The sequence below is a fragment of the Protopterus annectens genome, chromosome 8.part0, assembly GCF_019279795.1.
Source record: "Protopterus annectens isolate FY-2018-M chromosome 8.part0, PAN1.0, whole genome shotgun sequence".
In the NCBI taxonomy this organism is placed as follows: Eukaryota; Metazoa; Chordata; order Ceratodontiformes; family Protopteridae; genus Protopterus; species Protopterus annectens.
The window spans coordinates 1,369,138,666-1,369,158,862 of NC_056741.1; the positions used below are offsets into that span (position 1 = coordinate 1,369,138,666).

Sequence of the window (20,197 nt, forward strand, 5' to 3'; positions counted from 1 at the left end):
CACCCCCCAATGTAGGGGGCTGTGCATGGAATGGAATCAAAAAATTAATCCTTGTTTTCCCGCCTTCCTCGACTAGTTTAGACCAGTTTACAGGCATTGCTGTATTCTATGCTGTGGTGTAGTTCCTGTGTTGTCCATTACCTTACTTGGATAGAAGGAAGTTTCTTTGCTCACCAGTGGGAGTGGGGAGCCTTGAGCAGCCTACCTGTCCTTGGGGGAAGTGACCTCAGCACAAGAAGCTGTAGTAATTGGTTGTTTGGGACCATTTCTAGGTCTTTTGTAGTTCACTGTTTAAAATCCGCGTTTGCACGGCTTTGTGCGGTCGTGCGCATAGCGCAGCGCCGGTTAAACAAGGCTAAACTTTTTCTGGCTCCGCCAAGTCTGCTCTTCAAATTTTCCCTTAAGGAAGCTCTACTCTTAGTATAACCAGACTACTCACTGTATTATAAGCCTAGCACTTGTTCTCAATACTTCTCTACTAAGTAAGCATTCTCGTACTAAGTAAAGCACTACATCTACTTACCACCCCTGTGAATATCCACTTCCCTTAAAGGTATACCACTCCCTTATACTGTTCTAGCACGTTGAGTGGTAGATTACTGGCATCGTCTCCAGTTCAGCTGGTCAATCTGGGCATCTTGAGACAATGCTACAATTGTCTCATGTACACAGACAACCCTCTCCTCCTCCCAACAAACACAAATACATGTGAGAGATGCAACTATATAGCCAAACTGGAGGCTGAACTCTCTCAACTCAGGGCTGGCATGACCAGACAGGAGGAGATGGCAACCACACACACAACAATCCCAGTCCCACATAGACCTACCACAACTGCAAACCAAACACATAAAAACACAAAGACATACTCGAGGCTCTAATAAAAACTTACCAAAACAACAGAGGCTCCCAAAGCAGACATCCAAAAATCCACCACCTCAAAACAAAACACATGCAACACATACTTCAATAAATCAGTGTGTCGACCAATCGCAGCCCTTAAGGCCAAACACCTTGCCTGATACACTAGTAATAGGTGACTCCATAGTCAGACACACTGATGTCCCACTGACCAGGCTGAACAAGGAGAAGGTGACTGTGAGCTGTCTATCGGGAGCTAGGATCCGCCACATAACACACGCACTCAGGTCACTCCAAAGCAAGTACAAATATGACTCCGTCATTGTCCATGCTGGTGTGAATGACCTGAGATGTACCTCCCTGGACTACATGAAAAGAGACATAGAGGAGCTCTCCAATTATGTAGCCCAGGCTGGTATGACCCTGACCCTGAGCAGCATCTTGCCCTCACCAAGAATGTTACTACAATACAAAGACAAGATGATCAGCTTTAACAATTGGCTCAAGTACTGGTGTCATTCTAAGGGGATCCAATGTCTGTCTGCCTGGGATGATATGTTGGACAAGCCACGCTGCTTCGCAAGGGATGGCTTACACCTGTCACCACTGGGCTTCCGGATATTGGCTAAGGCTCTTGCTACCCCCATAGTGCCTTTTTTAGGCAAAGCTCAAAAGACAAACCCACCTCCTTAGAAAACAAAAATGGAAAAAAACTAAGGGTAATGCTGCTCAACGCCAGAAGTCTAAATCTCAAGATGTAGGCACTTGATGCACTCCTCAGCATGGAGAACATCGATGTCTATGCAGTAACTGAAACCTGGTTCAAGGCTCCTGAGAGCACCCCAGCGCTACCAGGCTATACCTCGTATCATGCTTTTCGGCCCCAAAACCCGGGCCGAACCACAAAGGGAGGGGGAGTGTCCATATTCATAAAGGACACCCACACCTCCAGGTTAGTAGCAACACATGAAGCATCAGAGTCCATACAGGTGCAACTAACCATAGGCAAAACTGCTATACAACTGGTAGCATCTTACAGACCACCCTCCCAATCTCAAGAACCCCACTCAGCCTTCCTGAAGACATTGGAGGATATGAATGTATCACAAAATACCATCATACTGGGAGACTTCAACTACCCAAACATAGATTGGGTACATTATTCTAGCCCTAATACCCTAGCCCAAAGGTTCCTGGAATTCATAAATTCAAATGCACTGGAACAACTAGTCACCTCTCCCTCTAGGGGAGATAATATACTAGACCTGATCATGGGGACAAAATGCTCCACACCGGAAGTATACCCCTCACTAGTGAGATCTGACCACAAACTAATCACCCTGGATATACATATCCCACCTCCACCCCCAGCACAAAAGACCACAGTGAAAAACTTCTCAAAAGAAGACTTCACTCTTCTTAAGACTGAGATGGTATCCTTTAAGCCCACTGTGCCAGTGGATACCACATCCCACAATGCCGAATCCTTCACAAATGCTTTCTATGGACATCTCCAAGAATGCATGGATCATGCAATCCCAAACAAATCCAAGTCCCTCTCCACCAAATGTAAGCGTCCTGTCTGGTGCACCTCAGCCATAAACAAATTGTATAACAAAAGAAGGAAGCTACTGCACGTCAGAGCGAAATTTCATGAAGGGAAGACATCACTGATCAACATTAGCAGAAAACTACGTTCTCTCATAAAAACATCCAAGGCAAACTTTGAGAGAAAAATCGCTAAGGACACTAAAGATAACCACAAAGCCTTCTTCAGCTATGTTAGAAACCTGGGCGGAAACCCTCAGATATGCTCAGAGTTGGTTCACAACAACAAAAAATACACTGAACCCACAGATATTGCTAACATTCTGGCTGACAGGTTCAGTGCAAACTTCTCGCCTCCTTCACCCCCAAAAGAAGAAATACTTATCCCAGCTGAATGTAATCTCCCTGTCATCTCAGATGTCCAAGTGAGAACCGCCCTAAACAAAGCAAAAAACACAGCATCAATGGGACCTGACGGTATCCCGGGGTGAGTGTTACGTGAACTCCAAGAGGAGCTAAACCCACACATAAAAATGCTATTTAACCTTAGCCTTACTTCGGGATACGTACCTGAACACTGGCGTACAGCAACAGTGGTCCCACTCCACAAGGGGGGGGGTGCCTCTACAGACCCTGGAAACTACTGCCCCATAAGCTTAACTAGCCTGGTCTGCAAAGCTATGGAAAGAATCATTATGGAACTCATAAACAGAGACATAGGGGACCTACAGACACTTGACCCCACCCAGTTCGGCTTTGTAAAGGGCAGATCCTGCCTTTTAAACCTGGTTGACTTTTTTGAACAGTCACTAGAGCCATTGATGAGGGCAAAGCAGTCCATACAGCATACCTGGACTTGGCTAAGGCCTTCGACACAATACCCCACTCAGGCATCATAGATAAGCTAAACAGCTTAAAAGTAAACCCTTATGTCACTAGATGGGTTGCAAACTGGCTAAAGGACAGAACCCATAAAGTTAAAATTGCTGGAGCAATGTCAGACTCAAAGCCAGTCACAAGTGGTGTCCCACAGGGATCTGTCCTGGGACCCCTCTTGTTCGGCATTTATTTCTCAGATGTTAAAGCACACATGGAGGGCTGTGGCTGACAAAGTTCGCAGATGACTGCAAACTAGGCGCCATAGTCGATACACCAGCAGACACACACATCCTACAAAAAGGCCTCACTGAAACGGACAACTGGTGCCGTAGTCACGGCCTTAAACTAAATGCCAAAAAATGTATAGTCATCCCTTTTGAAAAAACAAAGTACCCACAAATTATCACATAGACAGCAACCCACTGAGTACGGAAAAAGTAATCAGAGACCTAGGGACCCAAGTAGACAGTGACCTCTCATTTGACACCCACGTTGCCAAAGTGGTTAGAAAAACATTCTACCTTGCACACCTCATCATGAAGGGATTCACATCCAGATCCAAGGATGTCATTGTACCCCTATATTCCTCCCTCATCAGACCCATGATTGAGTACAATGCCCCATTTGGTATGTACCTCACCCGGCACTTGCAACAGCTGGAGAGACCACAGAAGTACCTCACCAAAAGGATCAAGGGTCTCCAACATATGTCTTATTCCACCAGACTAAAGAAACTTCAGCTCTATTCAGTAGCATACCGCCTGCTCAGAGGTGATCTCTGCCTGACGTACAAGGCCATGTCCAATCAGGATCTGATGGACATGCTCCACCTCAAAAAATCCAAATCCATCAGGACCACGAGAGCTAAAGACTTAAACCTCGGCACAAGTATGAATAGGACATGCTGGAGGGATAGATTCATAACCCAGAGGCTTCCCATGCTTTGGAACAGGATCCCAGTTCAGTATTAGGCAGAGCCCTCACTGACTCTCTTCAAGAGAAATCTTGATGAGTGGATGGGAGATCGTAAGTTTACCCCAGGGGTCACATCTGTGTCACTGCTGGACAGGGGCACAGTAAACTAATTCTATTATATAAGGGGACCTTCATTGTGTCACTACTAGACAGAGGCACAGTATTCTAGATTTATTCTGTACATTTTTGTACCATTTCAAGGGGTGGCAAAAGCCACATCACTATGGCTAGGCTTACAAATGCCCCAGGGCAGATAGCCTAGTACTATACTATGAAACTATATACACACGCACACATATACACACACACACACACACACACACACATTATATATATATATATATATATATATATATATATATATATATATATATATAAAAGCCTTTGTTTGACCGAAACCTATTTCTCTGAATCTCATTTGTGCATTCCATCACAGTTTCTAGCAATTTTTAAAGTGTCTGTTTAGTGTAATGAAGTGTGAAATCACTAAACAGTAGATTTGAAAAGTTCCACTTTTTTTCACTGTTGTGATGAAAGGGGTATGTTGATCCAGGAAAGCTCTAAGTTTTTCACACCTCCTTTTCCAAATTGTCTAAGAAATTCTTTAACTTCTCATCCAGTTTTGACAAACAGCAGAATAAACAATCTCAATAAAATGCAGGTAAACAGACATTTAGGAAGAAAAGGCAAGTCGGTTTCAAAAAGAAGTCTCGGACCTCTCAAAACCAAGGGCAGTCCAACAACTCTGATTATTCATGAGACCTTGTGACCTTACCCCCCCCCCCCACCCTGGCCCCTTTTATCTTCCAGAATGTCTAAATCTCCATGTTTCTGTTTTGAAACAGATAATTTGAGACCAATGGGTTCTAAAGGTCATTCATCAAGGTTACAGATGGCAGTTGAAAGAAATTCCACTTTCCAAGGGGGGGGGGGAGCGGTCATTCCTCATTCTGCATATCAGACTCTTTTGTTTCCACTGGTTTGTCATCACATGCTGTTCCAAGGCGTGATAGAGCAAGTTCTTTCTTCCCAGATGTGGAAGGGTTTTTATTCAAGAATGTTCTTCGCGCCAAAGAAAATAAATACTTGGAGACCAGTTCGGGTTCTGGATCTTTCTTTCCTAAATCTGTTTGTGATAGTGCCTAAATTCAAAATGATGTCACTTCACAACCTGTTACCTCTTTTAGGTTTCTTTGTGACACTAGTCTCAAAAGCTAATTATTATATCTCTGTTCATCCAGACTTCAAATGTTTCTAAGGTTTCATGTATGGATTGCATTATCAGTTCTCTACTTTACACTTTGGACTTTCCACAGCACCAAGTGTGTTTACAAAGTGTCTAGCTCCAGTTGTAGCTCATTGCAGGCTACAGAGTATCCACATCTTTCCATATTTGGATGACTCCCTTATATTTTATAGCACTTTTACCCTAAACTAGCTCATTCTCACAGCTACAGCTATTAACTGCTGAAGGCTATCTTGATTCTACACTCAGTTTCATTTAGCAATGTATACACATATACTGCTTTGTCTTTAACTGTTATGTAGATTGCATTTCTCTATCTTGCAATTACTGTTTCACACTATTTTCACTATTAACTCATGCAGCCAGTTTTTATCACTAACTGTGCCATTTTTTCTCAAATGTGTTCATTTATTTGTTAATTATTTGCTAATTATTGTTATATAACTAATTTTTCGACTGACTTGCTTTGTACATTATTGATTAATACCTGTTCAGTTTGATTGTTTCACACTGTCTATTTGTATGTATGGAGCTTTTCTTCCAGGGCCTCCTCTGAAAATGGGCCTCATGCCCAGCCAGACATTACCCGGTAAACAAACAAAATAAATAAATAAAATTTGTAGAGTCTTTTTCAAAGTATCCGGAATTTCTATCTTGAGTGAGAGATCTCCTACACAAGCTGGGATTCCAAGAGAACATTTAAAAGTCTTTGTCAGAGAAAGAGTAACTGCAGTCTTTCTTCATTCCTTCACATAGGATTGTGTTCCTGAGATGTCAACTTGACACTTCAGTCAAAGAACTTCTTTTACTCAGGAAAAAATATAACTGTATCTAGATCTATTTCTAAGGTTTTCCACTCAAACTTCAGTCACTGTGAATGAATACCCCAGGATTTTTGAGCCTAATGGCTTCTATGATTCTCATGATACCCTTGGCACATGTGAAAGATATAGTGGTATCTGAAGTCTCTGGTCCCAGCTCCAGTACCCTTTGTCTTTTCAAATCCTAGTGCTGAAGTTTGTCAGAAGTGAAATCATTTGGTGGAAACAGAGATCTTTAAATTCAGGTGTCATCTTCTGCCTCCCTGTTCCAAAACAGTCAGTCACCACAGACACCTTGGAGTTTGCTTGCGGAGAAGTTTCAGGAATGATAAAAGTGCAGGGTTTGTGGGACACCCAAGACAGATGCAAGTACATAAATATCAAAGAGATGTTTGCCCTGATCAAATCACTCATCTCTCTGAATCATGTTTGGTTCGTGGACCTATTCAAGTTGTTAAAGAAAATACTGCAATCATGTGGTACATCCATAAGCAAGGGGGAACCAGGTCATACCCCCTTTGCAGCCTAGTCATGTTAACTTGGGATTTAGCTTCACAGCACAATCTGATTCTACAAACATCCTACATTCCATCAGAGCATAATTATATGGTAGACAAGCTGAGCAGGACCAGGGCAAAAGCTTACAAATGGAAACAACATCAGCGGGTCTCCAAGATTTGTTCCATTTGTGGGGAATTGCTCAAGTACAACTCTTTGTCTCCTCTCTGAACAATCAGCTATCAAGATTCTGTTCCAGGACTCCATGCAAGAAGGCTTGAAAGACAAATGCCTTTTTTTCCTTGGACAGGAATGTTCCTGTATGCTTTTCCACACTTTCCAGTAATATCCTGGGTACCTCTGAAGATTCAGAAGGAATCTGCAAAGATCATTGCAGTGACTGCCTTCTGGCCCATGAAACCATGGTTCTCCATTCTTTTGGGAATGGCTAGGGGCAGTTACCACAAGCTTCTTCACAGGCTGGATCTACTCACACAAGAACAGGGATGTTTGATACACCCTGACATCAATCAACTTCAGTTGACTGCCTGGATGATAGGGTCTTAATTGCTTTTAGGTACCTGTTTACTAAGGACATGGTGCAAATGCTAATGGAGGCAAGAAATTCTGCTACTAGAAGCTCACATGTTAGCAAATGGAAAAGGTTTTCTAGTTTGTGCCAGCAATATAGCCAGCACCAATTCTGGGCTAGTTGTTCTCTGGTTTTATGTTTGTGTGAGTTACTATCCTGTGGCCTTTCTTTTTCCTCTGTCAGAGGGTATTATTGTCCATTTCAGAATGTCTACCCATGGATCCTCCTCTTTCAATCAGTCTCATGTCAAAATGATTTTAAAAGGGGTTTTTACACAAGAGTCCTCAAAGTAAACCAGTGACCCTCATCTTGGGATCTTAATTTTGTGTAAGAGAAGCTAACATTTGACTCCATTTGAACTAGGTGATATGTCTGACTTGAGGTTCTTAACATGAAACAGTTTTACTGATTGTTCTGACCTCTGCAAGAAGAATATCTAATTGCAGTCTCTTATGGTGAGTCAACCCTGTCTCATTTTCCACAGGGACAGGGTTTCTTTGAGAACTAATCCTTCTTGTTATGCCTAAAGTGGTATCCAAGTTTGCTTTAAGCCAAACTATCCATTTCTTCTTTTCTTTCCTGAACTTAAAAGTGAGGGAGAAAGGATATTCCATACGTTGGATGCTCACAAACAACTCAAGTACTGTCTTGACAGAACTTAATCTGTTAAATTGTTGGATCAATTGTTAATTTCTTGTTAAGGGGAAAAAAAAGGGACAACCTGTGTCAAAACAGACCATTTCCAAATGGGTGTCTGAGGCTACTATCTTTTGTTAAACTCAACATAGCAAAAGTATTTCAGGCAGGGTCATGGTCCACTCCACCAGGGCCTTGGTTTAATCTGTAGCAGTTTGGAAGGGGATAGAGTCTAGAATTATATTTAGAAGCTGCTATTTTGTCCTCCATATATACTTTTACAAGCACTATAAACTTGATTCCCTCCCTGGGTCCATTCTTCTCCTTTTACCTCCGAAGTGTATACCTCCCAAATGTAGGAAGCTAAGGTAATCTACCAGTATAGCATGATCAATATGATGAGCACAGTATAGTTGTGTAAGCAAATGTACCATAACAGTAGATATTAGAATAATAACTGCTGCAGTAGCCACTCCCTCCATCCATCCCCTTGTTTTTTGGTGTGTCTTTTCTGATGCCAGTGTGTGGACATTTTTTTTTATTCCTAGCATTGCCCTTTCAGGGCTCACCCTCCCTCTCTGTGTTGGCCAGAATGCTCTGAAGGGCTTGGCCTCCCAACTTGTTTTTAGTTAGCTCAGCTCAAGCTGCCTGACACTTTGGGAGGGTGGAAGGTGTCTTGAAGCTTTGGAAGCTGACCAGCTGTTATATCTTTGCCAGGCTATAACCCATATACCTAAGGCTTCTGCAGCAGTGATCATTCAGGCATCTACTGTTATTGTAAGTTTACTTACACAACTGCACTTTGCCTGTTATCAAATCACTGAGTGTATAGTTTTATGGATAATTTGCAGTGCATGTTTTAATGTTTCACTCTCTTGTTTTTGCTCAGGCTACACTGTATTTGCATTTTTTATGTCTATCACATAGTATTGTATCCCTCTAATAGGCAATGTATGTCTAAATGATTCACTTTTCTCTTTCTTTCTTTCTGGTCCTGGCCATGGTCTTGGCTGAAAAGGTCTCAGTGAAAATGTCAGTATAGTAAGTGTGTTAAGAATGAAATATGCTGTCCTTTAAATGTTAAGGGGGTAAAGTGTTTTCATTTGTTTTTTGGTTTGTGTCCTCATCTTTTGCTCTCATGAGTTTTTTTGCTGCTACGTGTAATGGTGATGTTGCCGAAACATTCTGTGCTGACTTGCAACTAAAATTTTATCTCTGTATTCTGGCAATTTATACTATATTATTACTTTGTGATTATAGGCAGGATCTCTTGTCATTCTACTTCCTGGTCACATGATAGGTTCTTAAAGTTTAAATATCTGGGACTGCTCACATTGTATGTTCTGATGATTTCTGACACTTAATAAGATGAAACGCAATCAGCCATTTTACTTTTTTTATTGAATTGTTTTAAAAGACTTTTGGATATTTTTACTGGATGACATGACTGCATTTTTTTTATGGTTGTATTTGATATTTACTAACACCAGTGGATTTGCTGAGGTTTTTGTTTTGTTTACAGTGTATCAAGTTGACAGTATGATGAATGAGAGATTAATTTTATTTTCAATCTTTAGTGGAAGATCAGATTTTTTGAGTATGCATATACAACTTTCTCTGTTTTATCCTTTTATTTTACAGAACTGAACCTTATATTTTTCCATAATTTATTTTTAACAGTCAGGATGTTACAGGTGATATATACTACTTCAATTTTGCTACGGGTCAGTCATCTTGGGACCATCCCTGCGATGAGCATTACCGGAAGCTTGTTATCCAGGAGCGGGAGAAACTACAGATGCAAGGTCCTAGTAAGAAAAAGCATGACAAGAAAAAGAAAAAGGAAAAGAAGGAAAAAAAAGAGAAGGAGAAAAAAGAGAAGGAACATGTGAGCTCACCTAAGGTGAGTACTTTGTTGTGGCAGCTTATGCACAGGTTGAAGTATGAAACCGCAGTCCTAGGAGATAGACATTATAAACCAAACCTTCTTTGTATGGTGGTTCCAAGTAAACCAGGTTTGCTTCTTCCTTCTCATAGCATGTGAAGAATTCTATCAGTATCAATCTAGGCTTCCCTTTTTGGAGTTCCTTTTCTTCTAGTGAGTTTTTTTATCATTGCAGTCACCAACATATCCTTTACAAATTCAGTCCATTCCATCATCTTGGTTTTCACATAACTCCAAGTCTTTGTTTCTGTTCTTTTGTAACTCCCTGCAATTTTAAATTTCACTTTCTTGCTTATTCCTCTATTCCAATCAAACATTGCTCAGTCTGGTCACTTTCATTTACTCTGTCAACAGCTTTGTCTTGAACCCCACATATTTGTCAGTTAACAGCTTTCCTGGCTGCTTGTTGATCCTGCTGCAATTCCACTTCATACAGTATGACCATGTCCATTGTTGTTATCTACACTTCAAACAGTTTCATCAGGTTCCACAGCTATATTCAGATAGCGTCCAGACTATTTTCAACCTCAGCCATGTTCAGTCCCACCACTTTCTTTTCATTTCTTGAGCCATGGATCTTGAAACATTATGGTAACCCCTCTGGAACTACTAACATATAACTTCTTAATAGTAATGTGATTCCACCACAGATTCATTTTTCCATTTCAATCTGGTAAATGAAACATTCACATTATTTTTGACTGAAAACTATGTAATATTATCAGTTGTTCTTATGATATTTAGCAATTTTTAACTTTCTATAATATGAAGTGACCCAAAGAGGCATCTATCTTCAACCTGCACCATGTGTACATCATCCACTGCTAAATGTATATTTGCAGTTTCTTTAAAATGGCCTTATCTTTTTCTTCTTCTGTTAGATTATTGCAACATGTCCCTTGCCCATTTTTCAGTTTTAAATTAATATTTGCTATGAGTGAGTGATTTGACTTACAACACTGCATGAAGTAATGAAGTGCGGCTCTTGTTTGATAGCTTGGGCCCAGTATATCCAATCCATGTATCTTTGCTGCTTTTATAAAATGGTGCAGATGGGAAGCTAATGGCTGTCATGATGTGCAGTTGACCAACTGTACAGTAGTTCAGGAGTTCTCCTTTTCAGAGATTGTGGTGTGTGTGTATGTGTGTGTGTGTGTGTGTGTGTGTGTGTGTGTGTGTGTGTGTGTGTGCGCACATATATGTGCTTGCGAGTTTCTAAAAAAAAAAAAAAAAAACTTCTGTATTATGTTTTTATTTAAACTTCTAGGTATTGAATTCCTCATTAGCACCTGTTCAGGCACCATTAGGGGGCCTGTCACCATTACGAGGTCTGGCGGATTCTTCAGGCAATGCACTTCGTGGATCCCTGGGAAGCATGGGTGGCAGTTCCATGGGACTTGAACCTTTAAAAGCATCACCAACAGGTGTTGCTGGAACTAGTGTGGTAAGTATTAGATATGATATACTTCCTAATAGTTATAATGACTGCCAACAGTCTCTGTTTAAACATCAGTAGTTGAAACTGGTAGAGTCTAGGAGTATACAATTTTAATACAACATTTTTTGGGAAAAGGGGCTTAAGCATATTGCTCTTTATTTCATAATTTCTTCCTAAAACTGTTGTCATTTGTTTTTTGGTTTAACATAAACAATGTCATAAGGACTAATCCTAGACCTCCACCCCTACCCCCTCACACGTCACCCTGATAGCATTCACTGTAATAGCAGCAGAAGATAACCTGAAAAGGGCCTTCCTTTTGTACATATTACCACCTGAAATCCTTAAAGAGCTGTTGAGGTAATTAATTTTGTTAGCAAGCTTGAACAAATTTATCTAAATATATATATATATATATATATATATATATATATATATATATATATATATATATATAGTTATGTTATACTTTTAATGTCTGTATGGAATTCAGGTGATTATTTTCTATTAAATGTGGGCAGTTAGGTCTGACACGCTAAATGATCTTTTGAATGAAAAGGTGGGTTAGGTAATGAATGATTAATAAGTAAAGGTAGGCGTTTACTGACTGTTGGATGTTTGGATTAGGTTACCAGAACAGGAGGCAACACCGCAAGTTTACTGGGCTTTAGAAATGAGGAGAGAGTATCACTGACCTTACCAGGCATTGAAGATGATGAAGATGAGATAGAGAATAAAAATCAGGTACACTTTTAAAATCTGAAGGACCATTACATGAACATGCAACTGTTTCTTGAGTGATATTTGTGAATTAATGTTTAAAATGTTTACTTTTGTGGTAAAATCTTTGATTTTTTTTAAATATTTTTGTTGTATTTTCCTATTGTTTCAAATTATCTTAATTTTGCTGAGTAGTGTATTTTATTAGCAACATAAGCATACTAACTTAGCACCATTTTAACAAGTGAAGTAAAAGTCTATAAAATGTGAACAAAGCTTGCAGGCCACAGCATGATAGAAAAATAAGCAAACGAGTGCAGTCGGAATACTGTATGCTGAGTATGTCAACGGAGAATGCTGTAAGCTGGCTGGCTAACTGAAGTAACAAGTCATTAACATGGCAAGGAAATTGGTCTTGACATTTGGTAGCTGCAGCATATTGTTAACTCCAGGTGTAGTACATTTTCATAACGTAATTGCCAGGAGCACATTAGGCTGTGATAAATAATGGCAAAATGTGTTCTACTGATTACAAGGACTGTCTGCATCCCCATTAGGGGGTCTTGTAAAGAAAAGCCGTGAATGTCACTGTGTGGCAAAGACAGATGTGATGTTATTGTTTTTGTAGCAGTATTGTTTATTTAATTAATTTGTTAAGCAGATTCTCCCACTCATCCAGAGTCCTTACTTGGTGCTGGTGGTTATAGTTATGCTGGGGGAGTACTGAGTTGTTACTGATCAGCAACATCTGGTTAGAAGTAAAACTGCAGTTGCAATATGCTATGGATTGTACAGCTTGCATTAATACACTGCAGTGCTTTAAACATACTGCAGTTGTAAAGTGCAGTAAGATATCAGTCTCTATAAAAACAGTGTAGAACATCGCATGAATTCATTAACACCGGTGACAAGTGGCAGCCCAGAAGTTACATAGTAACAGCTTAATGGATTTAGTGGTAATATATTAGTGGAAGTTTATGCAACAAGTTACTGTTTTCAACAACTACAGAAGATGAAAGAGGCATTTAACAGCTTCTGTGCCACTGATATAGAATTTCACTGGAGTTGCTGAACCAGTAACACTGTAGGTACAATGCAGTAAGAGCACTACATGAAGAATTGCTCTGAAGGGCAGCCACGTACAGTAACATACAAGAAATGATATAGGGCAGAAGTTGAGTACTAGCATTAACATTTCACAGTGATCACAGGATCAGAAGCAAAAAGTAGGGCAGAAGTTGAGTACTAGCATTAACATTTCACAGTGATCACAGGATGCAAAAAGGATCCTTCTCTCAGCACTGTTAGTCAGTGAAAGTTACTGATTTAGGGGAATAGACTGACTTCCATCTTGTGGGAGGAAGAATGGGCAAGCAGGTACCATATAGCCTAACAAAACTGTTACTTATCTGTGTTCCAACAGATTCAAAGATTTTCTGAAAGCTATCCTGCAACCTCAACTCCCTTTTTTTGTGAAGCTAAGCCCTTTACCCCCACTACCTACTAGTTCAGTGGAAAGGATTCAGGGATTCTTATCCTAGTACTCAGTGCTGCTGGTAGTATTCATGATGTATGTGAGACAGCTGCAAGTAAGAGTCAGCCCAACCAAGCTAAACTGCCAGAGCGTAGAACATCTCTTCAACAAGCTGACTCCTCCAGTCACTAGCAATATCAGATTGACATTTTGTAAAAATGGAACAGTTTGTACAATCTTTAGTACTTTTTGTCATGATTTAGACAGTCATCAGTACACGTTAAAAGCCTCTCTTTCCAGCCCTCCTTTAGTGATTTGAATGATAAGAACCATTCTGGGGAATTGTTCCATCTTGTTTGCTAATATTTACTCTTGTATGTTATTTTAGTGTTTTCATTGACTTTTTTATCTCTCCATAGCTGACTGTCACCTCATTCACCAGGTGTACTGGACCCATCTTAGCCTCATCTTTGTTTGGGGCTGATGAGGATATTGAGGTTGCGCAGGCAATGTCATACTGCTGTTGGGACGTACACCATAACCTCATCACCTTGCTCCAACCTTATGGTTTCTGCTGTGGCTGCATTTGGAGCTGCATATATACTTTCCACACATTGTCAATCTCCCGACCACGTGTTATCCTGCTTGCAGCACTGAGCTTGCCAGACTGTAAATGCTACTGTTGCCATGAGCCTTGGTCACCTCATTCCCTCCCTGGATGGGTGAACCTGTATCACCATGCACTCCCATCCTCCCCTGCCCCAGAGTTAATGCCAGTAGCTGAACATGGGTCTTCTGGGATTCCGTAAGGGGTTTTTTCTTCTACTCCATGGGACCAAGGGAATATAGCTTTGAATTTCTGAGTTTTTACTCTTGTGTCTTTGACCCATGATGTCCCTGGAAAAAAAATATCAAGTGTGCTTTTGTGGTAGGCATGTCTCACCAAAGGATTTTTACCTTTAGAGCTTTTTCTTTCTGGATGAAGAGTATCAGGTAGAGAGGTGCAAAGACTGCTTCTGCTTTAGAAAAATAGACTTTAAAAAGTAGAATAAAAACATTAAAGTCCTTCCTGGATTAGTAGAAGTTTTTGTTTTAGGTCAGTGGGTGTTTGTTTGTATGACATAAACAGGACTGTAATAGTCCCTAAGAAACCTAAAAATAAAGAAACATAGAAAGATCGAACAACCCCAGAAAGTAGTTACAGGGAAGCATGCAAGGTGTGATCTCTTAACTGATAGGCCTAGGCAACCTCACGAGACTCAGACGTGATGACACCAGTTCTGTGGTGGTAGCAGTCAGTAAGTCCCTGGCTCTAATGACTAAAACACAGCCATCTGTTAGTACTCTTCTGGAAGATGTCAACATAGTAGTGCCTGCTGTGACTGACCACACCTCGGTTCTTCCCTTCCACTGCATCAAAGCTGGATGTCAGTCTACTTCTGTCAGCTGTAGGCCAGCAGTTGGCTGAGGCCTAAGAGAATGTGGATAAAGACCTCTGATAAGATGGGAAACATGCCGCTAAGTGTAGACTTGGCACTGCAGATGTATCTGCCCGGGGCATACTTTCTTTATTCTTCAGGCATCTGGTTTGTTGGCTTTTGTTCCTTTTTTGCCTAGGTTTGACTGCATTAAGACATTCAGAGTCTACCACTTTTGGATGTAGAGTTAGTATTAGGAATGGCTGCCAATATGCTTCCAACTATTTTTCACTATCAGAAGATCACCAAAGAGTACATTGCCATGAGCAAACATTCTTTTTTTCTGGCAGCTGGGCCTAGCATCTCAAGTATACAAGTCTCTGTAAAGAAGTAGAGCATTTCTTCACTCATACAAATGTTGGAGTCTACATCACCAAAATGAAGATAGCAACTTGTGGATACTTTTCATATTTACTGTTCTCCGGGTTATAGTACAGATAACAGCAGATGTTATGTGATCCTATCTCGCCTACATTCTGACTGATGGGTTCGGAGCCGATCCCTCGGCTCTGACTCGGCACGCTTATGCTATAGAGCGAGGCCTCTAATTGGCTGAGCTATCTTTATCCCAGGATGCACCACCACTAATCCCCCAGATCTCGTTTGCCGCTATCAAGCTTAGACGTGGTCTCAACATTGGCTGGGCTAAGTACTAGTTATTAGGCTTTTTCCTGTCACAAATTTCTTTTCCTTGAACCCAAAAGCTGTTTTAACAGCTATTGTTGTTATATTTGTGTGTTTGGCGAATTTGTGTTACTAATTTCGTGAAATTTTTAGTCAGGGAAGGTTTCCCGTTTCAGTTAGAGGGGCCTTCCCCTGTTACTTTACTGTTTGTGTAATTTCTTGGGTCAAGTACCCGTTTAAGTTAGAGGGTCTTGACTCCCTCTATCTATCTTTTACTTTTTCTGTCAGTATACTGTTTGCTGTTAGTGTGTTAAAAAAAAAAAAAAAATTATATATATAATTTCTGTTAAAGTTGCATTGAACTGTCTTTGACTAAAGGCTTAGTGTGTTTTTCGCTTTTGTGGGTTCTTTGGCAGCAGTTATGTCGAAAGAACACAAACCCTCCGGGTTTAAGAAATGCACGAGGTGTGGTTTCAAAATGTCCATAACGGACGACCACGCCTCGTGCGTCTATTGCTTAGGTGCTAAGCATTTGCAAGAGTCGTGCAGTGTGTGCCACACGTTCTCTTCAAGAGTCCTCCAGGAGAGGAAAAACAAATTAATCCTTAAGGGATTAATCAAGCCTTCTTTTGAAGAGGCGTTGTCTTCCTCTCCGTCTCCTTCTAAAAAGAAGAAAGCATCGGCTCCGACCAGTCAGTCGGAACCGACTGCTAAAAAATCCAAGCAGACTTCTCCATCAGCTCCACGGACTTTGGAGCCGAGGTCGGAACGGTCTGCCTCGATGCCTCCAGCCTCGACCCCTCTGGTTTCGGAGCCGAGGTCTGGGGCATCGAGAGGCGGGTCACCCTCATCGGCTCCACTGATATTGGAGCCGATCAGGGTTACCGGCTCAGACTCTTCCCCCTCGGAGCCGAAGTCCTTATGGGCACCGAGGGAAGTTTCCTTGAAATCTTCCTCGGAGCCGATAGTTGTTGAGTCCTTTCGGAGCCGGTCCCCGAGCCCTTCGGAGCCGATGGAGAAATCGGTTCGGGCCCGATCGGTATCCTCTAGGTCATCCAAGATGTCTGATTCGGACATCGACAGGGTGCTCCTTCGACTCTTCCAGTCTCCGGTGTTCCAGAAGCTAGTTTCGGCTCCAGCCCATTTGGCTTCGGAGCCGATGGTCCACTCCCCTGCTGTGGTTCCTCCTCCAACAGCTTCGGCACCGTTGGAGCCGGTGCTGGTGGAACCTGTGGAGGTGTTAGGGTCGGGCCCGACCCTTGCTCCAACTCCGGCTCTTGGGTCGGAGTTCAGTACACGGACTTCTTCCTTTGGCCCTGGGGGGGAGGCTTCGGGATTGATGCTCTCGGTCCCAAGTCTCCCTCTTGGTGCGTCGGCGGCGGGGGTACCATCCACTGTCATGGCCATGGAGGTGGGACCCTCCCAGGATTCTGGTGGTCCCGCCTTCAGGGCTATGAGGAGCGCTTTAGCCAAATCTTCCTTGGCTACCTCCATGGTTTCCCCAGCTACCTCCCTGCATACGGAGACTGGGTCATTGGCAGTCCCCCTGTCTTTAGACAGCGGAGCCCCAGGGCCTCAGGTTACCCCCGCTGGGGTTTCTCCCCCTCCTGGAGGTCCTTCTGAAGCCTCTTCGGAAGAACCTCCCAGGAAATGGTCGTGCAAGAGGAAGCACGTTGACTCCCCTGATGAGTCTTTGACATCCGACACCGATCTCGATGATGCAGAAGGGTCCCCTAAGTCGTCCTCGGATGATGTCTCCTTTGCAGACATCCTGGAAGCCCTAAAACAACGAGGCGGCTGGCAGTCCAAACCTCCCTCTGCTGATGAGTCGGTGTTCCTGAAGGCCTTCAGGGCTCAGCCCTCCGCCTCCTGGGTGTCTCCGCCCTTCGACGAGCTCTTGGATTTGATCTGTCGAAGGGCGTGGGAACACCCAGACTCTGTGGAACCGGTGCCTGCTCGTCCAAACAAATTTCTCTCGGCCCCCCCTGATAGAGAGTTCCTTACTAAAGGTGTGGCTGTAGATGCTTTGGTTGTGGCATCTGCTACCCAGCAGGATGTAGCAGAGGCTTCTACGTCCGTCCATCCTCCTAATAAGGAGTCTAGGAGCATGGATCGGTACGGAAAGCGCACCCTTAGTTCAGCGGCCTTTACACTGAGGTCCTTGAACTACCTGACGCACTTTAACAGATTTCAGAGGGATCTGACTAAGGAGCTATCCGATACCCTCTTGGGTAACTTGCCTGAGGAGCTGGCCCAGACGGTTGGCTCTCAGCTGGCTACAATGTCATCCATTTCGAACTCGTCCATGAGGCTCATTTCGTATGCGGCCGAAGGGGCGAGTAGAGCGGCGGGTACAGGCATTGCTCTACGGAGACAAGCCTGGCTCCGCCTGTGTCATTTCGCGGAGGCCTTTAAGTCTTCATTTGCTGACTCCCCCTTTGATGGGTCCTCCCTGTTTGGACCCAAGGTAAAAGACACACTAACCCGCTGTGAACAGGAGGGTAAGACTCTGACTGCCGTAGGGGCACGATTTTCCACTCCCTTTCGGCCTTATCCCAAGGCTAAAAGAGGAGGGAAAATGTGGTTCCGTAGATCTCAGAAGCCTTACCCCTCTCAGCAGGAAAGTTCCCCTTCCAGAGGCAGAGGAGGGGGAAATTCATCTGGAAGACGCCGTCCCAGAGGCGGCAGAGGCCCTCGCAACACTGGAGACCGCGAGTCCTTTCGTGGCTCTTCAGCCTTTCATAGTCCCTGAGGGATTGCCCGGCTGTGCTGCTCCGGAGCCAGTCGGGGGTCGTTTCTCGAAGCACCTGAAGGCCTGGGAAGGGATCACTCAGGACCAATGGGTGCTTCGGATTATAGCCGGAGGTTACTCCATCCCATTCTCTCACCCCCCCCCCAGTCCAAAAAAATCCCGGACCCGCCACCCAGTCAACGGGATACCGCAGCCTCAGAAGTTTCAAAGCTGCTGCAAAAAGGAGTCATCCAACCGGTCCCCGCAGACCAGATCGGATTAGGGACTTACTCAAGATTTTTTTTGGTGCCAAAAAAGACCGGGGACTTGAGGCCCATTTTGGACCTAAGCATCCTAAACCGTTCAGTCAGAAAGTCCAAGTTCCGAATGGTCACTCTGCAAACCATTCTCCCATTGTTGGAGAAGGGTGTTTGGATGTGCTCCATAGATCTCAAGGACGCGTATTATCATATCAGGATACATCAAACGTCCAGGAGACATCTGCGCTTCAGCCTAGGAGGCAGCCATTTCCATTTTCAGTTCCGTGCGCTGCCCTTTGGTCTCACCACAGCCCCCAGGGTGTTCACCAAGTGCTTGGCAGTAGTGACTGCTCACCTGAGAAGTCTAGGATTCCAGGTGTTTCCGTACCTAGACGACTGGCTCCTAACTGCCACCTCCAAGCATCTACTTCTGCGGAGCCTACAAGCCACTATATCACTGGGCAATTCCCTTGGAATCACCTTCAATTGGCCGAAGTCTGTGTTGCGGCCATCTCAAAGAATAAGATTCATAGGGGTAGAGATAGACTCAAACCAAATGCGGGTCTATCTACCTACAGACAGAATTCAAACCATACAAAATCAAGTTCGAGCCTTACTCCCCAGGTCCAGAGCCCCAGCCAGAATGGTCCTGCAGCTATTGGGATCCATGTCTGCCACGGTTCTTCTAGTCCCCTTGGCAAGGTTGCACATGAGAATCCTCCAGTGGCTTCTTTCAACTCAGTGGTCCTTTCAGGAACTCCCTCTCAATCACCTCATATGGATCACGGAATCTTGCAAACGGGACCTTCGCTGGTGGCTAGTGCCCTCCAATTTGGATCAGGGACGACCCTTTGTTCTTCCTCCTCCGGCGGCCACTTTGACCACGGACGCCTCCCAGATGGGGGGCATTCCCTGGGCAGGTCAGTCCAAGGCAAATGGCACCTGGAAGAGACTCCTCTTCATATCAACATCCTAGAAATGAGGGCAGTACTCCTGTCCCTTCAAGCCCTTCACGATTATCTCCCTCAGGGCGTAATTGCTGTTCACTCAGACAACATGTCAGTTGTCTGGTACCTGAACAAACAGGGAGGGACCAGATCCTATCCTCTTTGCAGAGAAGCCATGAGAGTTTGGGAATGGGCAGTCTCGACCAAACGCTTCCTAATGGCTACTCACATACTGGGCAAGTCCAATGTCATAGCCGACAGATTGAGCAGAACCATCCTCTCTCCTCACGAATGGTCTCTGAATATGACAGTTGCAAGTCAGATTTTCAGCGAATGGGGAGTTCCGTGTTGCGACCTCTTCGCGACTCCTCTGAATGCGAAGTGCAAAGAATTTTTCTCCCTAACCCCGGCTCCGGGAAAGAGCCCCATGGACGTATTAGTCCATCCTTGGCCCACCGGCTTGCTTTATGCCTTCCCTCCAGTTCCTCTCCTCCCCAGGGTGATTCAAAAGGCATCTCTCTTAG

At 43.3% G+C, this 20,197-nt stretch overlaps 1 protein-coding gene across 6 annotated transcripts in view; it reads left to right on the plus strand.

Annotated features, from left to right (window-relative positions):
- CEP164 (centrosomal protein 164) overlaps positions 1–20,197 on the plus strand; it is a 1,424,585-nt gene that overhangs the window by 205,551 nt on the left and 1,198,837 nt on the right. For all 6 annotated transcript variants that reach the window (XM_044080950.1, XM_044080952.1, XM_044080951.1 and 3 more), the window contains exons 4-6: positions 9,737–9,959; positions 11,269–11,445; positions 12,067–12,183. In XM_044080950.1, the coding sequence (XP_043936885.1) occupies positions 9,737–9,959; positions 11,269–11,445; positions 12,067–12,183 (517 nt within the window). The remainder of the gene's footprint in view (positions 1–9,736; positions 9,960–11,268; positions 11,446–12,066; positions 12,184–20,197) is intronic.